Consider the following 23,403-nt stretch of genomic DNA (forward strand, 5'->3'; position numbering starts at 1 on the left):
CAAGATACCAAACTTCAGACTAAATCTAACCATACACTCCACAACATCCAATCATTACTCAGAAAACATACCTCACGCCGCACACTCCACACATCACATCAAAGCCAGTCACATCCAAACACCTTACAGACAATCAGTATATTTTTCCTTCAAGGGTCGCTACAAGATCAATTTAGATATGCTGTAGTACGGTATATGATGTTGTAAATGTGAAAATTTGATGAAGATCGATTGGTTGAGTAACACTCAATTTAAGATTAAAAATAATTTGAAGTTATTTTACCTGTAATTAGTTATGTAGTGGTGTAATTTTCAAACGCGCTAATGCAGGGAGTTGAAATTTGATGCTTGCGTGTAGGGTCTATTAATTAATCAAATGTTACATAGTGAATTATACTTTGAAAATCAGTGCGTTTTCAAACGCACTATGCAAGAAAAGTCAGTTTTCTTGCACAGTAGTTTGTTCTTTTATTTAAATAAGGCAAATTAGTTTCAAAAATTGGCTAAAATCTGCAAATTATATTTGTAGTAGCTGTGGAAAGACAAATTTGAATTATATTTAACATCATTAGTAGATCCACATCATGAATGGAAAGAATGCCTAACGAAGGTACCATCCACTATTATATAAACAGAAAAGTTTACGAAAAATCGTTACAAATAATCACAGGAACATTATTACTACTCATAAAGATGGAAAACACATTCGGCCATATCACAAATAGTATTTTTCTTAAGTTGTTAAACTTAGCTCACGCTTCGTTCCATCAAATAATTATTCTTCCGAGTGATCACTATAGCAATTCTTAACATGTATTAAAATATAACCTTAACTAAATGAAATCATAAGAATGTCAACCCCTAGAAAGAAAGTAACCGGGGCTCAATTAACTGAAGGCCAACAAAAACATTAAAAATGTTGCAGAGAAGGTTGTATGAAGTGTAGTCATGTCGTAGAGATCGGTTACTTTTCTACTAAGAATTCTCACGCAGAAGTGTGTTCACATACTTCCTGAAAAGTCATTATAACATATTCTTAACACAAATATAGCTGGAGTCTGACCGTTTAATAAAATAACCTTGTACAAGAAAGTATAACAAAAATAGTATGTTCACAAAGATGACGACAAACTACACATAGAAGGGCCTCGAAATATAACACAATAAATCTGACCACCTAATAGTGCTTATAGGCCTCTCCAAGAATAAATGTTTGTATAGCTCACAGTCCTATAGAGATCATAGCACCTTTACCTAAAAGCATGTTTTACCGTGAAACTGCATTGCCTTATTTAAAATTATCATGTGCATTTATCAGGGTTCAAAAAAGAAGATTTACTGTTATCTATACAGGATCGATTTAATTACTTGGATATTCCATATTTTTCCCATCTCAATATTATTATAAGTTGTAGTCTAAAGTTAAAAACTGTCTATTTTGGCAATACGTGTGTTTGTGTGTTTATGTATATATAAAACCTATCAAATATATTGATATTTTAGTCGTTAATAGACATCGCTAAAAATATTTTATGATAATCTATTCGAGTCATTATTTGTCATCACTACCTTCATAATCATTTTTCTCTTCTTTATCATCTTTATTTTTAGTTTGTAAAACAAGGTAAGAGTTTGCAATTACAAAAATAATTTGAAAAACAGTAATACATATTTATGTAAACGAATACAAACACTCACAAAAAATTTGTAAATTGTGCCATACTTTTTTTTTGAGGAGAGAATCGATTTACTATACTAACAGTCAAGATAATAAACCAACTATCTATGAACACAATAAAAGTATACTTCTTGTACTTTCAAATTGTGGAATAGCACTAGGTATAGTGTTATTTACTTGCACTATACATAACAGAGTTGGTTGTATTACAATAATAATAATAATGTAAAATTGCATACAAGGTCAAAACATGACCAATTCATGTTGTAGTATTAAAAAGAATTTGAAAGAAAAAACAATTTAATAATTTTAGAAATTATGTTGTATAATGTCGAGTTAGACTCAACATAGCAATTTATAGGGGGAGTATGCAGGGGGCATACTCGGACCCTGACTAGAGGTAGGGATGGGGAGGGGCTTCACAGCAACCAGAAGCGGAGATTGTGTTGCCCCAAGGAACCAGCTGGAACGCCAGTGGGTATGTCTGAAGGGCGGACAGTGCTGAAGGGTGGCGGTTAGTCTTCACCACGTCACATTAGGTCAATCAAAGCAACATCTTTTAAGCAGTTACTGAATGACCTGGTGTAGTTAAAAAAGGTCAGTAAATAAAAACAGAAAATTTATAATTAATACAATCAGGTCAAGCTTGACTAAGGAGTGGTAAACGTTAACAAATACAAGTAGTAATTGATAAGCAATGCAGTCACATGTAATGGAAGAACAAATCATACTACCATTTTTAGCTATAATGACAGTACAAACAAACATTTCTTCTCATTGAATTCCTTTAATTTACTCTTTGTAAATAGCTATTGCCAAGGAGTCGAGCATTCTATCCTGTCAGTATGATTCAAAGACCATGCAAAGATTGAATTTTTAACAATTGAAAAAGTAATTCCAGACATTCATAATTGTTTACCAGTTATTTAGAGTGATTAAGCTGTTAAGACTTAATTACTGTTAAAAGGTGGGCAGTAGAATTTCATGGATTAGGAGTGGTAAAACAAAAAAAGCTTAAATCTTGATGCTGATTCAAGATATAAAAACAAACACACACATACATAGAATGACATTAATGGAAGCTGGGATTAATGGGGAATCCTATTGGTACAAAAAGGTATTTAAAACACTTGATAAAAGATGTGCACTGTACAATATTCACTAAGCTAATAATGCTCATACACCATGCACCACTGCAACGGGTCTTGTTAAGTTGTAATTGAATCCCATTTCACATCCTCTATACTTACTGGATTTGGAACCTTGTGACTTTTACTTCTTCCAGAATTGAAAAGAACTTCCAAGAAGGTTGTTCATTTTATCAAGCAGAAAAAGTAAGAGAAGGGATGAAAGTCAAGGATCAAGGGAAGATGGTCAGAATGTTTGACATGATGAGAAAATTAGTTCATTGTTAAGCATAATGTATATAGCTAATGGTAAATTGTGACTACATTGAAAAATAGAGGTAACCTCTTGTAACCAATAAAATGTAGTAGTTTATATAATGTTGTCTTCTCAGTTCTATTAAAACCCGTGATGTTCTCATATGATTTTTGTATCTCTGTTATTTATTTACTTTAATGTTATTTGAAGTTAATATAATGCAATTTTTTTAAGTTTAATGGAACTTGGGTAGAGCATACATAGATTTATGACTCGAGTTATAACATTACTTTGACACCATGTCTGATTCCGATTCAGCTGATAATAGTGCATGATTATTGATATCCCCTCCGAAAAAAGCCCTCATGTGCAGAAAAACATATAATTTTAAATCTTACAAAAACGAATTACAGAGTAATCAAACGGCATTGATTTTGGATGCTGTTAATATGATTGCTGACATAAGTGGAACTTGTACTGCTTCAATGTAGAAAGTAATTTGAGAATATAAATCTACTAATGGTCTCCTAAGAAAACAAATCCCCAGAGAGGTCAAATGAAGAAAAAATTGATGATTTTGATAGAAACATGATTTGTAAAAAGTCCACCAATTTTATTTTCTAAACAGACAAAAGTGTTACAAGTTGTAATGACAACAACGACCTACCAGATTTCTGAAGAACGTTTTATAAATTCTTAAAAAGTATGAATTTTAAATATGAAAAACAAGGCCAGGAAAGTGCTTTAATTGAGAGGGATGATATTATATGGCGAACACATTACCTCACTGAAATAAAGAAAATTAGTCAAGAAGGCCATAGAATATATTATATGGATGAAACTAGGGTCAATGAAGGCCACACAAAAAGTTTCATTTGGAAAGATAAAGCTGTGAATTCATCAAAAGCATTTCTGTGTAGCTTATGAACGGGTAATAAGGCTCCATCGAGTAAAAATAGACGTCTCATAATTACACATATCAGCAGCGATACTGGGTTTGTCAACAGTAGTAATCCTGGATTTTTTAATCTAAATCTACAAGAGACTATTGTAATAAGATAAACAATTTCTTTTGAGAAACGGTTTAGCGATGGGTTACCTCTTCAGGAAGATAATGCTGTTGTCTTAGACAACTCCCCTTATCAATCATGTAAAAAGGAAAAAATTCCAACTATGGCTTGGAAAAAGAATATCAAAATGTGTCTTCGTTTAAAAGTGATTTTTGAAGAGGATGAACTTAAGGGTTTCGTGTATTAAAATCAATTTTAATACGTATAAAATTGATGAGTTAGCAAGATCCAGCGGTAAAAACATTGCGTTGATTACTTCCTAATAAATGTGAACTCAACTCAACCAAGTTAATTTGGGAACAAATCAAAATTTACATAACATAAGAAAATACTACTTTTAAAATAGCTGATGTTAAAAATTTATGCTTAAAAGCTATTGACAAAACAGACCAGCAGGAATGGAAAAACTGTATAAAACAAGTAACAGATAATGTTGAACCAAATTATTGGGAATTGGGTAATATAATAGAAAACAAAATTGAGCCTCTCACTGTGTCTTAATACTCACACCACTACGCATTTCTCACAATCAGATGACGAAAACTGAATTAAATTTATTATTTGTTTGCTATCATAGAAATTTAATCTAAGATATTAAAGAACTTTTACTGTTAGTGGACACATGCGTTATCAGATATGCCAAACAAGGTAGTAAATATGTATTGATCATTTAACATGTCTTAATTTTTTTTAATCTAATATATGTATATATATATATATATAATTTTTGTAAAATATAATGGTGTGTGAATACTGAATATTAATGTGTTTAGTTTCTTTTATATGCATCAGGATTTACAAGAGATGATTGAAAATCATTTTCCTGAACAGTTGTTTGCACAGTCGATTTACTCAAACTCTATAAGCTAACAGAATTGGACATGTTAATTTCCACAAATATTTAAAATTAATTGGAACTTATATGAATTTCAAGAATACTATTTTCCTCAAATGCTTCTGTTTTAAATATAATATTTTATCTTTGATCTGGTCTTGCTGGTTCCCATAACCAATGCACTTGATATAATTTTTTGGCCAACACCAAAATTTTGTGAAACTTCACTCATGTTTATCTAAGAAAGTGAAAACTATAAAAAAATAAAAAGTATAAAATTATTTGTTTATTGAAGATTATTTTTGTATATTGAAATTGTTTAAAAAAACACTCGCTACCTCTCACTTTATTTTTAAAATATATATTTATTGTAATTAATAATTACTGTAATCAGTTCTAAACAAAAATAAAATGGATTACAATATACTCTTGTATAAAAGTATGTAAAAACTAATCAAGTGAATACATGTAAACAAAAATGATGTTTCCATGTTTAATTGACATGTATTGATAATAAACTTCATTATAAAAAAAAAGTAATAACTATGACAGTACATTACGTACAAAAGGCACACAATCAACAAATCAGTTTTTGTCGAGACCTTACAATATACTAAATTAGAATTGAAAAGTTTAATTTATAAAATAACAATCCCAAAAATTCATATTTAAACATAAAACACTAAAAATTACACTTTCATAATTCCATTTTTTCAGATAGTATAAAAAAAATCACATTTTGACACTATTAATACATTGACACTATAATTCTAAACAACAAATTATCAATATATAGACAGTTAGGTTAACTAAACAGTTCAAAGATTAAACTACTAAATTAATTATTAATCTGTACAAATGTTGTACTTGTAAACTTCACAAAGGAAGATATTAATATTAACACAAAAATGCTTAAAAATAAACACTATTTTCTTAGGTACTATAGGAACAAAAATACACAATTTAACCTAAAATGATAATAAAGAAAAAAACTACAGAATAAAAATATATCTGCCAAATTTAAAATTTAAGACTTACATTGCACAGAAAAAATATAAACGTAAAATAATAATCATACATATTGTCTAACTTTCTGAAATTAAAATTCAAAAAGTTTTCTATTGATACAGTAATAATAAACTCATAAAGTAATATGTACATACATTCATAAATAAAGTTTATCAAATTGTACCTGATAATTTCTAAAAAAGTAATGTATTGTTTAAGGGGAGATCCTGTTGCTTATTACTATTAACGACAATGGAGACATTCAGAATGTAACTATCTATTTTCAATAAACATCTCATCCTAACTGAAAAATAAGTTCAGAAAAAGAGGAAAAGAGACAAAAATAATTTAACATCATATAATATTCAAATTTTATAAATCTTATAAAAAGTTGCAAAACTAATTAATCTTCTACAATTAAATTTCATCATATACAGAGCAGTTAGATTTATAAAATAATTATAAAAAAAAATCTATGATAAAGTACAAAGACCTATCAAGAAAGCATCTTTTTTTTTAAAAAGCAACATCTCTTATTTGGGTTCCATCTTTCAGGGGATGTAACAAGAGTGCTCAAATATGGAGTCTGTGAGCAAAATATAAGTTTCAGAATATAAACACATGGAAATTTCACTAGTTTACTAGACGAGAGTTTACATGACCATACACTTTGATTAACATCATATGTTGCATTTGGACTTTGAACTTTAGATGAAGCAATCAGAAAAAAAATCCAATTTTTGTCCTTATACAACTGGCGTTCAACAATTAGCATTAAGTGATCATGAAAATTGGGTACCCTATTGTAACCGAGTTCAAACTTTCCTATCGGGCAATAATGATAATTTTTTTTAAAAATGATACTTAAATTTCATGTATGATTTCATCGAAGTACTGTGAACATACAAAAAAAAAACACATTTTTTATATACTTTTGAAAAATTACAAGTGCATACATGAAAATCCTTTTAATAACTAAACAAAATATCTGTAATAATAAACTGGTCCTATATGAAATTGTATCTTCACTTGTTTATAGGCCAGCTTCCTTAAGATAAATTAACAATGCACGGTTTTAACAAGACACGCATCTAAAAAATAAAAAAACCACAATGAAACTACTGACAAATTTTACCTAAAGGTAACCGATCATTAAGTCTACAATATACTTTTATTTTTGGGAAGTAGCAAAAAAAATTAAGAAAAAAGTCTAGGGTTTACAATTTGGGCATAAAAAGAATGGAGAGGATTAAATAGAACTCAGAATAGAAACTTAATCAGAACAATTCACAACATGAAACCTAACTGGCGACAAAAATCAGAAATTGTCAATTACAACAGTGTTAAAATAACAATAAAGTTACAAAAAAAGAGAAGCCGTTTTCAAAAACTTAAAATATAATTAATGATTTTGCCAAGAACATTCCACGTTAACAGCAATTACATTTTTTTTAAGAATAAAAAGTATCGTGTAAGACTTTTTAAATGTTAATTATATAAAAAATATTTATTGTCTAAAAGAGGTTGGAGAAATTCAATTACCTTCTGAATACCTTACAATCAAAAAATGTTTTTGTAAAAAAAATATTACAAAAACCATCGTATTCATGTGAATATTACTGTGACAAAGAAATAATTATTTCAATTAATAGGAAAAATCTGTGTATAGGCAGAAATCAATGTAAATAATGTTTAAATTAGCAACATATAATTCAAAACTGAGAAAACAACTTTGATAAATTTTTAAATACGCATTACATCTACCTCATATCATTTTGATTATTTTATTACATCAATTAATTAGTTGCACTTTTCTGCAACTACCCAATAATTATTATTCCAATTATTAAAAAATAATAAAATAGCTTTTAATTACTTTATAACAAAAAATATAAAAAACAATACAAACAAAACAGGATGTAATTGAAAATATATTTAAATACTATTTTCTATGAGATCGACTTACTTTATATACAACTTAATTATTGGTATATAATAATGTAACATCAAGATACAACAATTATAAGTAAAAAGGTACTGTAGAATCAAAAATGTCTTATATTAACTTGAAACAATATTTTCAAACACATAGATTAATACTTAACATTTCTGGTAAGCACGTTAATACAATCTTCTGTATTGTACAGAACTGTTTAAGCATTATACAAAGTTATTTGTACTGATCCATTCAAAACTAAACCAGAACAAACTTTTTAACACTTTGACCAGCTTTCTTCAAATCAGAAACAGTAACTCTTTTAAGTAATAGAAGTGGTTACTTCTTTTCCTTCAGTCACAAGTGAAAAAAATTGTAATTATAATGTAATTTATTCTCAAAGATTTTCTGATTACTACGATCAACATAGACTACATACTATGGCATTTCAGATGGTCTGGAAAAAAGTATTTTCTTTCTTTTTCTAGGTAAACTAATAACAGATTTCTTTTAATCCATTATTGGTTTTTGACAAGATAACTCATCATTACTACCTTGATAAAAATTGCCCTTGATCAAATAACTTATCAACAACTTTTCTGCTGAAATAATCTGTCATGAATTGAACTGTTTTATTCTGTTTTTTGATGAGTTACTGTAGTATGTGCGATTCAGTTTCCATTTTGACTCTAATTTAACTAGCAGAATATTGGTTCTCTATTCTATATGTCTTATTTTGTGTCCTGAAAAGCTGTTACAATGCACTTGTTTTCATTGTTTTGATCACTCAAAATTTGCATATGTGTTAGTTTCATAATTTCTTTCTGTTATTTATCGTTTTCACGATTTTACTATTAATTTCAAGGAATTTTTAGTGATATTTTTATTTTCCAACTGTTTGTGTCTACGGATGTGACCATACATAAATAAGAAATAACAGTTGTTTACTATACTATAATCTAACTTATTGTAATTTTTTATGCAAGTAAATGATCTGTGATATTTAAATTGTTAATGTTCTACAATATTATTAATATGACAATTGGGTACTGTATATGATATTTATTAGTACAAAATGGCCTGTTCGTCACATGTAATGATAGTGATATAATTTAACTTCAAAATATTATTTTTTACATTGTATGATAAGAAAAGTACATAAATAAATCCTTAACTTAGTTTTTTGTCATATTTCAGTGCATAGATCAAAAATATATAATAAAAACAAAAAAAAGAGTCAAAATAACAAAGATTTAGTAAAAAAAAAGCACATATGATTTTCAGCTAAAATACAGAACTGTTATGGAGTTAATGGAAACAAAATAATAAAATAACTCGTTAAAAGGTTTAAAATATTTACTGGGTTAACCTAGTAAAAGGTTAAAGGTAAAATGAAAATTATGTTAATTTCTTTTATGCTTAATATATCAATATTTTTGTAATATTGTTAGGATAGTAATAAGGAACTGGGATTTTTCTGATGTTGAATTTATTCAATTTTGCTTTTTTTGTTTATATTTATAATAAAAGTATTTTTTAAAATTATTTAACAGTACTCTAATTTGAAAATTAAACTAAAAAAGAAAATATGGGAGCTGAAAAATGTTGAAAATCATACTATATTAAGAGAATAATACTAAAAGAAAATTCTGTTTTCTGTTTTAACTCAAACCAACAGGTACTAATATAAAAAAAAGAAGAGTTTTATTCATTTCTTCGGCTTACATTATGAAGTTCAGTCTTTAGTTTTAAATGGCAGTACATATAATATTGCATTAGCTAAGCTTTATAGTTTTGAAATATGCCAAAACAATACACACAAGGTAAAAACCTCCACAAAAATAACTTTTTTACAAAATATTTTAACATATGATGGCATAGCACGATTTTAATAAGAACCTGCTAAAGCTTCTGTATTTTAAATTAGTGTACCGATACATTTATACAATACAGACAATATAGGCAGATAAAATAAAATGCTTTGAAAAGTACTTTTCATTAAAATTTAGAAAATTCCTTAACTGAAAGCAATAAATCATTAACAGAACCGCCAATTAAACACAACCCTCCTACCACAACATTAGAGATAGAGGAAGACTCCCAGCATGTTTTTACTTGAGTAACAGGTATAAATACATTTTTATGATTTTGAAATACATCAAATGAAAACATTAGATATATAAAAAATAAAATAGTGAACAATTCTTAAAATTATGCAAATAATCTTTTTTTTAAAAATAAATTACAGGAGATTATAATTGTTACAGATGTAAAAATGTGTAGACATTCTAATTTTTCTAACAGATTATTTTCTATCAGAGTTGATGAAAATAAGATCAAAAATATCAATTTTTGGGAAAAAGACCTAACTGATGGACCACAAAGCGAGAAGAAATATTTATCCAAGAAAATTCCTTTAAGGCCACCAATCAGATGTCTATCTCTAGGTAGTGGATACCCATGATAAATTTCATACCATACCCGTGCATCAAGAAAACAGACCGGACATTTACAATAATAAGTGAATTCTTTAAGGACAAAAACTAACTATTCTGTAAAAATAAGTTCCTAGCAATTACCCTTAGCTCTGAGGGACTGATTTGGAAAATATATTTTAAATTTATATAAAATAATACATAACTAACTTTTTTTTTAATCGTAGTGAAAAAATTAAATTTTATAACTTTTTTTCTTTGAAACTAAAACAATTTTCCTACAAAAAAAAGAAATTTAAATCAGTATAAAAAAAATATACTAATACTACAAGGCAAAAGGAAGTTAACACAAAAAGAATTCTATCAATTTCCTATTTTAAAGACAAGATATAAGTACAAGAAATGAAAAGATTATAAAATTAAACTTATTCAATATATAAAAATTGATTTTAATACAGGCACAATTTAGCTGTACGCTTACAGTCCAATTATCACAGTTTCCATTAACTGTATTTTTTCGTAAAAACCACTAAGAAATCCGAACTACTAAGTAATTTAAAAAAGTAATAATCTAAGATAAAATAAGAAATACTGTTTTCACGTTTAGCCAACAATGAATTAGCATTTATAATTAAATCAAACAATGCTAAAACAATTTATATAAATATACAACTTTAAGCTTTGATGCTATTATTATTGTTTGTATAAGAATAAGTACATTTAATACAAAAATGGCAAACTTACAATTTTAAATTAATCTAAGGTAAAATATAACTTTTTTTTTAAGAAAATGTTTTTTTTTTATAACTAATTAATATTAACAAGATAAAAAACTAAAACTACCGATTACAAATATTTTACACCAACTTATGTATGTGTGTATACATATATATATTTCACTGTCTAATACAATATAAATACAAATATTTAAATCCACCAGTTACAATTCAAATAAAAGGTAAGATATACAAACCTTATCACAATAAATGTAAGAAGTTTTGTCTATGAAATTTGTACACTAATGATTTTAATTTTTTTTAAATTTAACTACATTTTTAATTTATAACTGTATAAAATTTGTCCAATGATGATGGAGTAAAAACTCTGAATGCGCTAGACAGGCAAGTATTCTTATCTGTTATTTGAACTGTATTTGGTGGATTTAAATGTTCTCTCTCTCTCTCTCTATATATATATATATATATATATACACAAAAACAAGGGATGTGTGCTTTTTACAGGTTTTGAAATCTTTTCCTCTAAAATTAAAAATTAACAAAGAGAATTCGAATCTCAGATAATTGCAATAATAAATTTTTGATTATGTAATAAGGGAATAACCAAAAATATATAGCATTCTTTGAAGCCATATTAAAATGATCATATAACTACAAAACTATGTTTTTTTTTAATTCAAATAACAATTAAAGAATTGTAAAAATGTTTATGAACAAAAGAATCCTATTAACGTAATCAACTTACAAGCAAGTTCTATGTAGAATAAAAATCAATTACAGTAAACCCCCCGATTATCCTAACTGCTATTGTGCATATATAAGCCTACTTGTAATTCTGTGCTGCTGTGTGTATTAGACTCTGAACAATTCTTTATTGCTCTTTAACATGGAGCTATAAAATAATACAGTACATATTCTTATTTCCTTTTAATTCTCAGGAATAATGATATGACAGGCTACCACACAATTTGTACTGTGTGCTTATAATTTGTGTATACCTAATCTTCATGAAAAAAGTCGTCTAGGTACGAGTTTTAATAAACAAATTCATTTAAATTATCTCTGTAAATAAACATTCTGTAATAGGAAATGAAAACTGATAAGAGGTTCATTATAGACTGGATAACAATCGATCTTAAGTCAGTTATATTGTCTACTCAGCCAGTAACCTCTTGTCAGTGATATTGATGACATGTCATATTATGTAGTGTGTAAAATTTGCACACGCTTTTTTATCTATACCATACATACAGTATCTGTATAAACAATACTGTAATTGTGTACACTTCATAAAGTTGTTGGTGTATGATTCAGTAGTTTAGGTTTTAAATTTAGTGACATTTTTATTTGTTTACTATTTTACTGCATGCGATAAAGAACAAATTTTCAATATTCAAGACTGTATTTTGTTGAATCGGTCTTTCATTTCTTTACTTAAAATGTGTGACAAAACAAGAAGTGTATTATCCTTACTATACCCAAAAAATATAAAATTACTGAAAGCCTAGATCATGGGACTCAGTCTAAAAGTATAATGACTGAATACGGAATAAGAAAAAGTACCATTTCAGGAAAAAACCAACAGGGAAAAGAATAAAAGTCATTTTCCTAAAAATGGATTTGCAAAAAAAAAACTCGAATCCCATAAAATTTTACAAACCGCTGGAAATGTGAATCTAGAAGACGATGTTTGTAAGTGTATCTACAGAAAAGGTGTGCAGGAGTTCCAATTCGGAATACAGAACTAAAGCGGGCTGCTGAGAGGCTGCCAGAACACTTACTGATAGAAAATTTTAAGGTGAATGATGGATGGCAGTAGCATTTCCAAAACCACCATCGAATTAGCAATGTTAAATTGCATGGCGAAGCCTTAAGTGCAAACAAAGAAAGCGTCGCTCCAATTCAGGAAAAAACTTCATCAAATAATTATCATGAAGGGTTCAAAGAATCACAAATATACAATAGTGAGTACAAGGAGTCACAAATAAACAATGGCGACAAGGCAGGCTTATTCTGGAAAACTCTTTCCAAAACTACTCAAGATTTTTAAAAATGAAAAATGCACACCCAGCATAAAAATTGAAGCAAAGACTCTGCTCTTTTGTGTGCGAATTTGGCAGGTAGCCATCTACTAATACCAGCGAATATTGGGAAATTGGAAAAACCATGAAAACTGAAAGATTTTATTCTGGCAAATAAAATGCCTGTTCATTACTACACACATAAAAAAATGCTTGGTTTATGCAAAGGATTTTTTCGCCTTGGTTTCATGAACAGTTTGTACCCGAAGCATACAGTTGTCAAACAGAAGATCTGAAAGTTACTAAGGAAAAAGCAACTAAATGTACTCTCGATAGGCTTACCATATTTTCAGTATTAATAATCGTTCCCCCTCTCTATTCACTTTTCTAAAACCAATATTGCTTTAAGAAAAGCTTCTTTCAGAGATTTTCTGATCAGTATAGTACTTTATTTTTGAAGGTTTTAAGAATTCCTTAATTATTGGAACTTTTCAGTAACAGAATTGGTTTCTCCCTCATTTGGCTCTGATAATCGAAGTTTTACTCTGTATCATAATGAAAAATGTATTTAAAGTTACCTATAAAATATATTAACTAAATAAGATTATTAAATCGACCGATCATGTTATTTCAATCATTTTAAGTAATTTTTTATTGGATATTAAATGATTACGATCATAAAATCTAAATAAACTAAGTAAGAATATATGGTGTGAAAAACTGGTATACATACTACAAACATTACGATATTTTTTTATAACGATCCAATATATGTTAGTGGTTACAAGTGATTATTTTATGTATACTGCAATGCACATTTAAATCACTGAATTATAACCTTATCCTTAGTTTTGTGTTAGTTTTTCGCAGTTGATATCACAAAATACATGCTAACAAATATTGTACATTTACTTTAATGGCAGTTCTCTGAACTTTATAACAGTAAGACTTTCTTAAAATGTCTCTAATGACATAAGAATAATTAAATAAATTTTTGTAAAACTTACTGAACGCAGTAATAATATAATATGGTGCTACCTTTCTTAAGAACCTGTGCATTTTTAATTCAGTTAAAATACTAAGTAACTACTATGACCAAGTGTACTAATCAGATGGTATCGCTAGACAGCATCAGAACTTAAATTAAAATTTATAAATTTACTATGTGCTATATGTACAATACAATTATTGGAAGAAAACTTTTAACATAGTCTTTTTTAAAGTGAGCGTTTATAATTGTAATAATAAATGCTAATAAAATTATTTTATTACAACCTCCTAGAATAATCTTATCAAAATTCTTTGTATGTATGTTTATATCTTAACTATATTAACGGTAACAAAATAATTACATTATAAAATACAAATCTTATAGATATAGGATATGAATTAAAAAATTCATTTATAGTTATAATTTTTTGTTTTTATATTCTTCCAAAATTAAGTCCACGCTCAATTTGTTACTCCTGCAAAAAAAAAACCAAAACATTAGTGAATTACAAAATAAACATAAAGATCACTATACTATTAACTCCACTGTTCTGTTTGGGTCAATATGACCCGAAAGAGTTTTCCTTGTTACTTCTTTTCCACTGAAGATTTTACTTTAGGTTTTTAGAACTTTATTACTTTCATTTTGAAGAATTTAGCCATATGATTGTTTTTAATAATATTTTCTATTATTATCCTATTTTTTTATTAATATACTGTTCCGGTCAATATGATCGGATCTGTATTTTTTATTACATAGTTTTACCCACTGTGGATAAAATGGGTTGGAGATATGTGGTTGTGTGTGTACATTATATAGTAGTTCCTCTTTGCTAGGAAAATTTACATATGTGAACTTGCACTTATTACATCACCATAAACTACTATTCATCCCAAAAAAACAAAGCATTGTGCAACTGAATATTTTTACAAATTTTTACAACTGTTGTAATTATGCAAATATCAACATGAATTTCTGTCACATCTAGACATGTCACTAGCATAATACTATAAATACAGCTGTAAACAATTCAGTCTAATTAGTCTGATTTCATTGTTTTATAAAGTACAATATGAATAAGGCAAATGAAATACAAGAGAGCAAAGTTCAGGAAAACATAGCATTTTCTGATAATGAAGAAGTGTCAGAGATTGAAATACATACAAAGGCTGAGCGATAGTGACAGTGATGACCGATGAGGATAGTGGAACAAAACAAAGAAATTCTGCAGTAGCACCAAGTATACTTTCTAACGACAGAGAGATTCACTGGAAGGAGAGCCTCCATAACAACACCAACAATAAGCTGCTCGTAACATTATGAAAAATGCACCCAGTGTCATGAGATATGCATCTTCCAAAATAATATACTTGGCGAGTTAATTTCATCTTATTTTCAATTCTATAAAATACGAGGGTTTTGTTTTTCAAGGTCTGATCGGTTGTGAAATAAAAACCCGTGCAAAAATCGGATGAACCTTTGCACATATGTGTTGCGCAGCATCTCTAGTATGGCCTTCAATCACGCCGCGTCACTTCGTTTAGTTCTGAACACGCAGCTAGCAGATGAACATATCTACAACAAGATCATCTCCTGCCAACTGTGAAGTGTGTGCGGTAATTCGATTTCTTCAAGCTGAAATTCATCGACGAATAAGTAATGTGTATGGTGAAACTTCAATGAGTGACAGCAAAGTGCGACAATGGTGAAGAAACTTTAAAGCAGGACGTGCAGATGTTCATGACGCAGTCGATCAGGGAAGGAAGCAAATGTCAAACGATGATCTCGTTGAGCGAGTGGATGAGGCAATTCGAGAAAATCGTCGGTTCACAATTTCTGTATTGAGGGATTCATTTCCTGAAATTTCAAGATCAGTTCTCTACACTGTTGTGAGTGAGAGACTTCATTGCCGCAAACTGTGTGTGAGATGGGTTCCCAAGATGCTGTCCAACCATCACAAAACAATTATAATGGATGCCTCCCTAACGTTTCTCCAGCGCTACCACAATGAAGAAGATTTTTTGAAAAAATTGTCACAGGGGACGAGACATGGGTCCATTTCGAAAGTGAAGAAACAATAGAACAATCCAAACAGTGGATGCATTCTCATTCTCCCAGTAAACCAAAGAAGTTCAAGTGAACCTTCCTTCTCCAACAGAAAGTGTACGGAATGGAGTTCTCTTGGTGGAATTCATGGAACATGGCAAAACCATCACTGCAGCCTCATACTGCGTGACTCTTCAACGTCTACAAAGGGCAATTCAGAATAAGTGGAGAGGAATGTTGTCATCAGACATTATCTTTCTCCATGACAATGCTTGGCTGCACACTGCAGCTGTAACAAAGAAGCTCATACAGCGTTTTCGTTGGTAAGTGTTTGATCACCCACCAAAGCCTGGACTTGGCTCCATCCGATTTTCACCTCTTTGCTCACATGAAACACTGGCTAGAAGGACAACCTTTTGGCACAGACATCGAGCTGCAGACTGGCGTAGAAACATAGCTGAAAACACAGGTGGCTGTTCTATGACGAGGGTATTGGAAAGTTGGTAACACGCTACGACAAATGTCTAAATTGGAGTGGCGACTATGTAGAGAAATAGCGTTAACTATGTAAGTACTTGTTACAAATAAAAAATTTTTTATTTTCACTGTGGTTTTAATTTCGTGACCGATCGATCGGACCTTGAAAAAAAAATAACCCTCGTATGAATTGATAGAAACATTGGAAGAATTTAGACAACATCTCATTTCAGGCATACTGTGGATTATTATTACTGGCAGGGGTTAATATATCAGAGAAATAATAAAAACCTCGAGGTCCAAATGTTGGTTGTTCCCTATCCCAAGTAACAATGTCCCTTGAAATGTTTTGTTCAATATCTCGAGTTTTATGTTTTGATAATAGATCAAAACTTCAAGAACGAAGGTGTACAGATAAATTAGCTCCTGTAAGTGAAGTCTGTGAAAAATGCATTTAAGTTGTACCAAAATTATATTATCCTGATGAAAATGTAGCAATTGATAAATAATTAGATGTTATTAATGGCCGTTCTCCTTTCAAATATATTCCCAGCAAATCTGCAATATACAATATAAAGTGACAGTATTTATGTGCTGAAATTGCACGTTTACACTGGAAAAGGACCACATGACCAGCCAGAGAAGTATCAGGGAGTTGTGTGAATTTGACTAGTGACCATAGAGGAAACAATATTACAATAGATAACATTTTTTACATCTATGGTAAAGAAAAAGTAGGAACACAAATGACAAATAAGGATGTTCACAGCTCATCTTTCTTTTTTGCTAAGAACACATCAGTAGTGAACTATGATCCAAATAAACAACAAAATTGTTGTACTTATGAATACTTTATGTACTGGAATAGAGTATAAGTATGAGAACAAGAAAAAACCCACAGATCATTTTAGATTATAATGCTACTGAAGGTGCTGTAGATACACTTGACCAACACATAACTCGTATAATGGCCAGTGATAATTTTTTACAACATGTTTGATATAGCTGCATAAAATTTGTATGTTCTCTGGACATCAATTAATCTAAACTGGAATAAAAATTCACTAACTAAAAGATTTTATTTACATGAATTGGGAAAATCATTGCTTACGCAATACATAAAATAAAGAGAAATATTGTGAAAAACATAAGAAAAAAATAAAATTTTGCCTTTCCCAAGAACTTCTGAAGGGGACAAATGCACACAGTCCAAATTTTGTCCTTAAAAAAATATGACAAAAAACGAACATTAATTGTTCTAAACATAGCAAACATTTATGTAAACAACATCTGACTTAATATTGTTTTAACTATACAGATATTTTTGTAAGTTAGCTTTAAATTTATATACTGGAATAATATCAAGTGAAATTTTTATATTATTTTTCATTTAATTGGTGTTTTAACCATTACATTTAGTGTTTTGTTTTAATTTTACTTTTTAATATTTATTTAATGTCTATAACTCTATAAAACTTTATGCTTAAAAATCTGTAAAAAGTTAGAAGACCAACTCTTCTGTTAAGCCCATCATGGCTAGGAACGGAGGGGGTGGTATGGCAACCAGGATTGTAACAAGGCAGGTCTTCCCCTACTGGAGTCATAATGTAAGGGAATTCTTTAAAAAATATTTGTGAAATTGTATGCATTGACGTCAGTATAAAATCAATTATCACAAGGCTGGATGCACAAAATAAAGACAAAATGAAATCACGATTCTCAAGTCACAGATCTAAACATGAACACTAAACTTGGCACAACAAGCTGTATATAGTTTTACAATAAAAGGATATACGTAAAACTAGTTTTATGTAACTAGTTTCACACAAACTTCACAAATTTTGATAGAATTTCATCATACAGTCAATTTCAAATAAGCGTTATGAGCAACTACATTGTCTGATTGCAATAAGAATAGCGTTTAACTAAGAAGTGTCAAATATTACAAACTGTTTTTAGTGACAATAAAATACGTTTTGGAAATTTCATTTGTTTTTATCATGATTTACATGCAATAAATACAGCCTGAAATCCCGGAAACTGGCAAAATAAAATAGGTAGAAAGATAAATCAGGACACTACACATCAATTGAACGAGTCAGAGCATATAAAAATAAACTACACTGGCAAGTAGATGAATTCAAGTGCTGGGTTGAATATCTCTCCCACCATATTTGTCAATGTCAGTTGACAGTAATAATGCAGAAAATCATCCATAAATTTTAATTTGTCTACACAAAGACAAAGATTTATAATTGATCAAGAATATAAGTTTAATGTTAAACAGTAACAGTTATTTAAAAAATGTAATCTTGAAAAATGAGTTCAGCCAAGCAAGTGATTGTTTATGATTTTTCAGAGATGTAAATCAATAATAAATTTATCTTTAATGGTTTTAATATTAGTATTTTCAGATTAAGATGTAACCAACTTTGAAGTATGTTCAGTCTGCCGACTGATACAAAGTTGAATCGTAAAATTCCACAATTATCAGAAACAAAAAAATTTCAATATCCAATAAAACTACAAGGATTGCCACTGCTGGATCCAATCTCAGAAAAATTCATTACCTCAATTTTGCAAATTGGTTAAGTTATAAATTCACACCCACAGATGGAAATAACAAGAAAAATAAATTGCCAACACAATTGATTGATGATTTTTCTTTCAATATAAACATCCCTATGAATTTGATTCACAAGCAAGTTATTTACGCTTTACATTGGAAAAATTAATCATCATTGAAAGCAGTTGTTTTATTTTAATCAATATCCACACATTTAAGATGTATTCGCATAAATACTTGTAGGTACATTTTATAAATTAGGAAGGATACCATTATAATTATAATTAATATTAGAAAAAGAAAGAAAAAAGACAGAAATGGGAATGGCGAAAAAATAAAATCACCACAACGAAACGTGGGACCATGTAGGGCCAGAGGGTGTTTTAACCACATGCAAGAGTGGATAGTCGGGGTGTTCGATGAAGCATTAAACCCTCAAAGTATGTGGAGAGGGCATACTGGCCGAGGGGGAGGGAAGGGTATGTGAGGGGAGCATATCCGGACCTTGTGTAGAAGTAGGACAGGAAGGGTAGCCCTTTTGCAGAGGAATTTTCAGGCTCTCTTCAAGCAGGTCGGAACATTCCAGTGATGCAAGGGTCCAAGGGTGGGTTTTAGTCACTGCCACAATTCATGGGTGCGGCTGAGGTAATGCCTTTCAGGCGAATGCCGGCCAACCCATGTGAATTTAAAAAAAAAAGAAAAAATATATACAAAATAACATGCAATTTAAAAAAAAAAATCATATTCATCAAAAGTCTGGATCTTAATCAAGAATTCTACATAATTTCTGCCTACATTAAGGCACTGGTCATATCTTGTAATCAGCTTCTGTATTCCAGTTTCATAGAAATCTGCTGCTTGAGAAGATAACCATCGCTGGCTTTTTAATGTCATCAGTGTTGTCACGGTGCTGCTTTATATGTAGGAACATGTGGTAGACAATGGGTATCAGGTCATGACTATAAAGTAAACATTAAATTTGTTTCCAGCCAAATGATGTAATTAGCCTAAGTGGCTGAGCATTGGCATGAAGTAGCACAATTCCGATACTAAGCATCCCATGCCTTCTGATTTGGATTGTGCGACACATTTTAGTCAAGGTCTCAAAATATGTCTTGGCATTTATAGTTTTACCTCAAGGCAAAAAATCAACAACAGCCCCCCTGCGAATCCCAAAACACAAAGCACGTGATTTTCTGAGCAGTCATTATTTCTTGGAGATATTGCACATCAGAAATTTTGGTATGCAGCAAGAGCACAACTTCTGATAATTTAAGCGTACCAATACAATTCTACAGAGAACACACTTTGTAAAATTAAAGGAGATTAATTATATAGTGATGAAATTGTATATCATCTATTCTCACTGACTTTTACATTAACTCTGTACACCGGGTCATCAGTAATGGCAGAAGGTCACTTAATTCATGCCACATCGTGTACATTTTTGTATAGCCCTTTTTGTTTACCTTAACTTATTTTCTTACCATTCCATTGGACACAGAATTATCCCCATACACTTCAATAATCTTATGACGAATTTCTACCACTTTTCTCTTGCATTTAAGAAACAATTTACAGCATGTATTTCACTTTTGATGGTACTATCTTTAGTCATATGCATTTTACACATGCACAAAAACTGTATAATAATAATCACATAATGGCCTGTAGCAAATCAATACATGAAATTACTTAGTGCACAAGTGATGAAACAGTGACAGCTGCCGTGCAGTGGATATACATCAAAATAGTACTCATTTAAAAAACATACCATGCAATTATGTTTAAATAAATAAACAAACATTGACTCCTACAAAAGTAAAACTTGTCTGAGTTGATATCTTAAAAACCAATAGATGGAAAAATTGTATTTTATATTATATTACTTATTTCCATTAGTAGGAAAAGTTAAATAACTTGATATCACTTTCTTTAAAAAAAAAAAATGGTAATCTATAACTTTGGTATTTTTTAACTGACATTAATGAAATATCCTGCAAGTTAAATAAATAACAGATTTAAAAAATAATTCATTAACACTCTAGATCTAGACCAATTCAAAAAAAAAATAAAAAAATAAACCATTACCTGAAGAGAGAATAAGTATTAAATCATAAATTTATAAAACAGAACAATCATCCTTTTTTTTTCTTAACTTAGAATCTGAAAAAGAAAACAAACTTACAAAATAAAATATTTCACAGATATACATTAGTTGAACCGCACAGAAATTGGAGAAACAAAAAGAAACTTTCTTAACCAGAAATTAAACTGCTATTTTCTTCTGAAAGTGTACTATTTTAGTCATCTAAATCACAAAATTATGCTAATTATTGCAATTCTAATGTAAATAATATATGAAAATATATAAAATGAAAGTGAAACCGAAAATACCAAAAAATTACAATTCCCAAATTTTGTAGTGTTAAAAAACTAACACAGTTGTACATCCTGTCGCGTGTTTTTTTTCTGATGCATGGCTTATACAACTTAATTCAAAATATCTCTTATTTTATTTAAATATAATATTTTTTGTTTATTTAATTCAATGATTCTAACTAAAGCGCATGTACATACCATATTTCATTTGCATGGATGTGGCGGTACTAGCAGCCACTTAAAATACTTTTTTTAAACTTTAAATATTATTCTTACACTCATTATCATTCATTCATGCTACTGCTAACTTGTGGCGTTACATCACAGACAACTGCTGCAGCTGTATGTCGGTGCTACACTAGCACTCCTTGTGGTGATAGGGGGTTACTAATGACACACCATACCCACTTAGCCATTAGTTTATTTAAAGCATTTTTTGGGGTGGGGGTGTGATTTTGCAAATTGTTTTTTAATAGTTAACAAATGTGCCTAAGAAAAATAAGACCTTAACTAAGTGAAGGCGAAATCTCGAGATACTGAGGTACTGCAGGTTATTTGCTTTGGCAACGACTAGTCTATGCCTGACTAGAGATATCAACAGTGATATTCTTCAGCTGGTAAATCACCTCATACATCATTTGTTATTCAATGTGTTTGAACAATACTTGGAACAGTTTACTAGGCAAGATCATCAGACAGTTGATATAACTTTTTAAGACCCTGTGTTAATCATAAATGAAAGATGAAACTGTTTCAGGTCACAGTGTAGCAGTGTGTTGTCAGTGCTTCTGAAAGTGGATAGCAGAAGGCACCTCAACCAACAGTCAGTCAGAAGGTTTGGCTTCTTTTAGGCCAATTTCTGGCACGCCTCAGTGATGTAGGCCTCACAGGTCTCTTGGGCATCATAGCTGATGCCTTTAAGGAGATTCAAATAAAAAGGCAAACACGCCGCCATAGGAAGTGAACCTGTTGGTGGATAGCCGAGGTCAATAAGAAACTATACCTATTGATCAAGTGAGTTCTGGAACAATATGGAACTCTGTACCTATTGGCAGGGTGAGTTCAGAAGAAGAATGAGAGATCAGTAATATGAGATCTTCAGGTACTAACACCAGAAGTGGAGAGGGCTCTGCAATGCCCTCGAAAAGAATATTTGTAGATACTGCCACAAAATTGTAACCAAAAAATTTGGTAAGTGCCTTACCATCCTTGACAGTGCAACTCCTTTAACGAGTTGACAAACAGTTAAGAGTTTATTTAGCCTAATTTCACATTTCAATTAAAAAAATCTGTAAAGTTGAAATAATTTTATTTTTAAAAATGACTGCCTGTCTGAAACTGATAATTGGAAAAATAAACAAAATTCTAAATAGCAGATTCTTAAACGTATTTAATATTTATACTCTACAAAATATAATCTTTTTACCTTTTATTTGGGCTGAAATGATAGAAATCCCTTCAGTGCTTAATTTAACTAAGTTCACAGCTATTAATTAATTTCCTATACATTGCTTTAAATTAACGATTAGTCCTAAATTATAATTAAAGAAAAAAAGGTACTCTGACATGGATTGCTACCTTGTATAATTTGTGAAAAATGAACATTGATCTACTACTCAATTTTTCTGTCACAGTATTTTTTGTTTGCTTACACTGTTCCCGTGTAAAAAGCTATTTCTTTCATATTTTTATGTATAAAACAATTTGTTTTTCGTTTTAAATCCAGTAAATAAAATTTGTGTTAATATAATTTTTATGTATTTATAAATGGGAAAATAGCTTTTTGTATGTTATTATTTTAAATAACAGCTTAATATAATTTTTAAGGTGAAAATATA

At 29.8% G+C, this 23,403-nt stretch overlaps 1 protein-coding gene and 1 long non-coding RNA gene across 3 annotated transcripts in view; one reads left to right on the forward strand and one right to left on the reverse strand.

Moving 5' to 3' along the window:
• Positions 1 to 9,035: 9,035 nt before the first annotated feature.
• Positions 9,036 to 10,736, forward strand: LOC142332555 (uncharacterized). Its single transcript, XR_012758325.1, has 2 exons — positions 9,036 to 9,296; positions 10,178 to 10,736. It is a non-coding gene; the product is annotated as an uncharacterized LOC142332555 (long non-coding RNA).
• Positions 10,737 to 10,874: 138 nt separating this feature from the next.
• LOC142332554 (uncharacterized) overlaps positions 10,875 to 23,403 on the reverse strand; it is a 194,852-nt gene continuing 182,323 nt past the window's right edge. The window contains exons 18-19 of one of the 2 annotated variants that reach the window (XM_075379008.1): positions 21,275 to 21,349; positions 10,875 to 14,569 (exon numbers count right to left, since the gene is read on the reverse strand). In XM_075379008.1, coding sequence (XP_075235123.1) covers positions 21,306 to 21,349 — 44 coding nt within the window. In that variant the 3' untranslated portion in view covers positions 10,875 to 14,569; positions 21,275 to 21,305. The remainder of the gene's footprint in view (positions 14,570 to 21,274; positions 21,350 to 23,403) is intronic. The other variant, XM_075379009.1, reaches the window with a different exon arrangement.

Source organism: Lycorma delicatula, chromosome 11 (genome assembly GCF_047948215.1).
Source record: "Lycorma delicatula isolate Av1 chromosome 11, ASM4794821v1, whole genome shotgun sequence".
In the NCBI taxonomy this organism is placed as follows: domain Eukaryota; kingdom Metazoa; phylum Arthropoda; class Insecta; order Hemiptera; family Fulgoridae; genus Lycorma; species Lycorma delicatula.